This window comes from Lathyrus oleraceus, chromosome 6 (assembly GCF_024323335.1).
Source record: "Lathyrus oleraceus cultivar Zhongwan6 chromosome 6, CAAS_Psat_ZW6_1.0, whole genome shotgun sequence".
In the NCBI taxonomy this organism is placed as follows: Eukaryota; Viridiplantae; Streptophyta; class Magnoliopsida; order Fabales; family Fabaceae; genus Lathyrus; species Lathyrus oleraceus.
Genome location: NC_066584.1, coordinates 111050562 through 111056750, shown reverse-complemented (window position 1 = coordinate 111056750; position 6189 = coordinate 111050562). Strand labels below are relative to the sequence as shown.

At 35.8% G+C, this 6189-nt stretch overlaps 1 protein-coding gene across 1 annotated transcript; it reads right to left on the bottom strand.

Moving 5' to 3' along the window:
* Window positions 1–2212: 2212 nt before the first annotated feature.
* Window positions 2213–3202, bottom strand: LOC127094264 (uncharacterized). The gene has a single exon (XM_051033120.1). The coding sequence runs from the start codon at window positions 3200–3202 to the stop codon at window positions 2213–2215; it is 990 nt and encodes a 329-aa protein (XP_050889077.1).
* Between the last annotated feature and the right edge of the window lie 2987 nt (window positions 3203–6189).

The following is a 6189-nucleotide window of genomic DNA, read 5'->3' as shown; positions in this document are numbered from 1 at the left end:
TTCAAGAGACTTGTGAAGAAGTTGAGCATGATGAGTGTGGAGCATTTGAATTAAGGTGGTGTATTGGAAGTCCTTAATAATTCAAATGCTTGATAGAAGCTTTAAAAAGCACTGCAGTGAAAACAGCTTATTGGATAAGCTGTTTTGGAAATAAGCTGTTTTTGCAATTCTGTTTTTTCTGTTATTCTTGGGCCTGTTTGTGGTTTCAATTTGTACCCTATAAATATACATTGTATGTAATAGTTGAAAGGTTAATGCCATATGATTCAATTCTCTCAATCTTTCTCTATTTCTCTATCTCTCTCTATTCACATTATCATCTTCATCTTTCCCAAACACACTGTTTTTCACCACTCCATTTCTGGTTTTTTCCAACATGTATAACTATGTCACTCATTCTCAATAGTATTTATAATATGACAATTAAGGCTTTATGACAAAGAAAAATAACCATAGTAATTTAGAAAGTAGGAATACATCGTGTAGCTATTTAGACCATAACCTTAACCTCATCAAGTTTCTTTTTAATTTTGCAGAGGATGATCTTGTTGGTTGACTAGGCCTGCATATTGACTTGGGATGTACGACCAAGGCAATTTTCGTTAGGATTTTTAGCTGATGACAAAACTCGTCCATGATAGAGTTGACGAATTAGGTTCTGTTGTTTGAGACGATGCACTTGGATAGCCTAAACTTGTAAATTATTTACTTCCAATAGTCTTCGTCTATATGTAGTTCTTTTGGAAGTAGTTCTTCATTTGTCGAGTATTGCCCAAGAGGAACGAGAGGCATCACATAGTTATGCAAAGAAATAACAAGATTTAAAATAATGTTATTAGACAACAAAGGACAATTCTTATTAGAAGGGCTCAATTATTCTAGTCCCGACAACCTACTAAAGAATTCAAAATAACAACTTCTTTTTCTAATCAAACTATTTCTTGTAACAATTTGAGCAAGTCATCAAGAGACAAATTTAATGTAATGTGGATGTTTCATTTTCATCTATAAACAACAAAGTGAGAATTGGTGTTTTAATCAAAGATGAGCACGATACTTTTGTGTTAGCTAAAATAGTTGCATTCCTCTAAAAAGAGATTACAAAGAATTTGATAACATTATCAATCATTGTAGAGACTTTTTTCCAACGTATTTTTTTAATAAAAGCCAAAAATATCATTCAAGGCAATGCACAAGGAGTGCTAAAAAAACACCAGTATCCAAACACCAAGAACAAAGTTGTAGCAAAAACACAACCTACTAAAAGAAAAAAAAAACACCTGCTACACCATCTAAAAAAAACAACTAACATAATACCTAAACAAAGCGAAACCTACACTCAACTCAAAACAAACCGAAAAAGCACAAACTAAGCACCAAAAACCAATTACAAAAACTGCATAAGCCAAAGCACAACAACAACATAGTTGTTCTGAACCACCGCATTGAGCGACCGATCACCGAAAAATCACCCTGCCAAATCTGACACCAAACTATGACGAAAACCGACTAAAAAAGGCCTCTACAGATGGATGCATAAGTAATGATAGAGCCAAACTGACTGAAAAAAATATAAAATTCAAACAACACCAAAAATGCAATTCTGCCACGGACAAAACTTAATATCAGTCCCCTGTGATACCCATGCAAGTTTTGGGGTTCAGATACCACATGACAATGTCTGCAAGAATTGAATTTGACTTAATTTTTAACCCCTTTCAAACCGACATTTTAGCCTCCTTCGTGATCTTTTTGACTATAATCCCCTCATTTTGAAAGGCTTTATTCTTCCTATGTTTCCAAGTGCTTAAAATGCATGCTTCCCAAATAACGATTAACTTCTTAGATGACCTTCTACCTCCACCTATCAAATTCTCGAATTGTTCCATGTCTGGCCAACCCACGATGTGAAGAGCTGAGCTTACGCCAATCCAATTGCAAATAGAATTCCACACACTTGCAAAAACCAGACACAAAAAAAAGATATGAGATACTGTCTCCTCACCCCACACTCTCCAACACACCCCAACTAACCCTAAGATAACACTCCCCTCCTACATAAACTGTCTTTTGTGGAAATTCTATTACTCAATAATATCCATAATAGACAATAAACTTTTGAAGGTATGACCTTATTCCACACCTTAGACCACGCCTACTCAAAAGTTTCTTGTCCGATTGACGCCAAACTCTTATAGACCTATATCATCGATTACTCGTTTGAAGGGGCAAACTCACCAACATTCAGATTACAAATAACCTTCCACCAGTTTGAGACACTAACCTTCCCCAGATTTTGAACCTCTAAGTTCATCCCGTATCTATTAACTATAGCCTCAAACCAAATACCCATTATTTCCTTGTTCACTTTCCATTCCCATTTTCCTAATAAAGTTATGTTGAACACCCGAAGGTTCATAATCCCTAAACCACCTTCCTTTATCGGCCTACACAACTTCTCCCGTTTGACCCAATTGATCTTCATCTCTACCTCACAACCCCCATAAGAAATGCTTAAAATGGATTCTAATTTAGAAATTATACCTGAATGAGCCTTGAAGAACGAGAGGAAATAAATCAGAATCACATATAAAATAGACTTTAAAATTACAACACAACCGCCGATAGATGACAATTTACTCTTCCACATGTTCAACCTTGATTTCACCGTCTCTATCACTTGATTCCACATTTCTTTACGATTTGTGTTTGCTCGAATAGGAAGCCCAAGATGAATGAATGGTAAAACTCCAACTTTACAATGCAGGACATTTATTGCCTCAGTAATCCAGGATTGAGGAATATTAATTCCTACAATCGAACACTTTTGAAAGATCACTTTCAGCCTTGACATCGATTCAAAAAGCAATAAAATCGCCTCTATTATCCAAATGTTAGTCAATCTCTTCTCACATAAGATCATTGTATCGTCTTCATATTGGAGATGAGAGAAACGTTTATCGCCAACATCAAATTTGTATCCCACTAATCTTCCAGATTCCATAACTCTCTTTATCAAAACATTAAAACTTTCCGCGACAATTAAGAATAAGAAAGGAGAAAAATTATATCCTTGTCTTAAACCACGACCCATTGAAAATTTCTTAGTAGGACTACCATTTACTAACACCGAAACAAAAGAGGATTTTAGACATTTTACGATCCACCTACACCACTTCTCATGAAAACCAATCTTTTCCATCACAAAGATTAAAAAGTTCCAGTCCACTGAATTGTAAGCTCTCTCGAGATCTAATTTTAGCAATATCACTTCTTTTTTCTTTCATCTAGCCTCATCAACTATTTCATTTGCCTCTAACACACCGTCTAGTATCTGCCTACCTTTAATGAAAGTCGATTAAGTTTCTGAAATGATTGTGTTAATCACATATTTCATCCTATTTGTCAACACCTTGGATATAGCTTTGTAGATGCATCCTGCTAGAGATATTGGTTGGTAATTTGTAATCTTAGACGAGTTCCTATTCTTCGAAATCAATACCGAAAAAGAGCAATTTACGCCCTTAACTATCCTACCGTTAGTGTAAAATTATGACGTGACTCTCATTAAATCTCCTTTAAAGGTATCCTCAAACTCTTTTATAAACTCTAAATTTACCCCATCCGGACTGGGCTCTTTGAGTTCTCGCACTCCCAGACCGCTCTTCGAACTTCTGCTTCTGAGAACTCTCGAACTAAACTCTCTCTATCGACTTCGTCTACCTTTTTAAGCTCAAAGTTGGAAGGGGAAGGTCTTAACCCTCTTCCCTCAAAAAGCCTCTAGAAGTGATATCCAAACTCCTTTTTTATCTCACATACTTCCTTTAACAATCTTCCATTGACTTCTAGCATTAAAATCTCGTTATCTTTCTTTCTCCTATTGATGAACGCAAGAATTTTTTTAGAATTTTCATCTCCTTCTCTTAGCCACTTAATTCACGATCTTTGACATTGAATGCTACAATTGAGGTTCATGAGCTTGTGTAAATCTACATAAGCTTCTCGTCCTCGATCTAGCTCCAGTGATGATAATGATGTTGATTCCCCTTTAATTTCTAGTGTGTTAAGCTCTTCTTTTTCTTTTATGACCTTTCCTTCCAAATTTTGGGTATGAGTTTTGTGCCATTCTTTCAACTTATACTTAATCATCTTCAATTTCTCCTTCAACACGTACATTCCCCACCCATCTATGTCTGCGTTCATCGATGATCTTTCACAAAATTATGATACCCTATTTTGGATTGATTCGCCCAGTAAAATAGGACAGTGATTTCATAATCCCTTGTCAAAGACCCAATGAGTATTGTTTAGCCAATTTCTGTACCACTTTTGTAACAACCCGTATAATATATATCTAGAATAATATCATAGAAGTGTTATTATTTGGTACTGACACAATCATAAGTGCCTATTGGCATCATTATATACACATGTCCAAACTAAAAACATCAAGGAGACATATCATACAATAAATCCTAAGAATAAAATCTAAGAACTATGTACAATATCTTTATTATACACAACTCCACAGTGGAAGATCACAATAATCAGCATCCCTTGAAACATCGCTAGACAACTCCTCGTGAATTCAACCTGCAAGGAATACCTGAAAAATGACAACAATAATGGGATGGGATCATAATCTCAGTGAGTTCTCCTACTCTATGGATCCACACATCTCTACAGGGTTTCTAATCGATTCTAACTCAAGTATTCACCTTCCGTTACTTGTGCATCACCTGTACCTTGTAACTAGGACTTGAGCAACTAAGGGATAATCACAATGTATGGAAACATGTCACTTGAGTTCACATAACTCAATAAACTACTATTTGGATTCACGAAACATCAATCTCCGAATGGACATACGTCTAAGCCAGGATCGATTCATGCATGCTCGTATGGTTCGACTTTCACGGTGGATATCGGGTCCTCTATGGGACTTAATCCCCAGTTCAAGCGACTGTCACCCTTATGGGCCTCTAACCCACTTATGTGTCCACCTTTCCCCCATGTCCGCCATGGTTGGGGATCAAACCCAATTGAGGCACGCATTAGTGGTTCCACATCCCCACTTACTGCTTTACCTAAGCCTTTAAAGTTGTATGTGCATAATTCATATTCGAATACGTGTTTAGGTCTCAACAACAAAATAGGACTTTTGGATCAAATCTCCTCACCAGATAGGACTTTTGGAACAAAGGTTCCTCATCAAATATCAACTGATATCTCATGGTGTTCATATCCACCCATTCACATATTAATTCACATGTTCCATACAAAGCATATTGATTCGTTTATCAGGTGAATACTTGTCCACTATACACACCTAGGTACCGTTGCGTCCAAGCATCACCATATACCCATTTCCATAACATAGATTATCTTTCTAAGTTATTAATTAAGTTATTCTCCTAGGTTTCCTCACTCATCTTTATAAGGTTTTTAATCATGTTATTTCACAATCAAATATCCAACCAATTCATGACATCCACATTAGCATAACAAAATTTCATTCATGAAACACACATAGTAGCATAACATGTCAAAATAAATCCTAGGCATATCTGGCTCACAACATACTCATCATTATCTTAGTTTATTCAAGTTGTTATACACAAATAAGTCAAACATAATTAAAGCATACAATCATCTCTATCCTCTACCAAGCATTATTGGTTAGTTCATGGTCTCTCATCACCATGCAATATCTTATTATATTAACTTTCCAAAGCTTCAAGTCTCATATCAATTAGATTCACGGTTCTTGAATTATGGTGGAAACAAGAACCATATACGCTAACCTAACTAATATTCTAGGTTAAACCCATCCCATCTCATGTAAATCGATCAATTAATGTTAAATTAATGCATACACATCATGTTACAAGTTATAATACATCTAAGATGGTTTATGTAAGACCCCAATTTTGACCCCTAAGATCCCTCATGTCATCTCATCATTTGCAATTGCTTTGGGATCACACCTTGGTATCCTCGTCACCCCTCATTCATTAGGTTTACATTGGTAGATATCACCAAGCATTTTTTATTGTATTGTCATACGGTGAACTGACTTTTATGTGTTTTTTAATCGCAATGTCGCGGTTAGCAAGAGTCGCCACCGACTTTTCTTTTATCCAATAAGGAAAGGTGGAAAAGAACAGGAAAGACCTTAATTTAGATTCT

Bases quoted from the DNA above. Each gene is read 5' to 3' on its own strand.
- LOC127094264 (XM_051033120.1), bottom strand. From the start codon at position 3,202: ATGGAAAAGATTGGTTTTCATGAGAAGTGGTGTAGGTGGATCGTAAAA.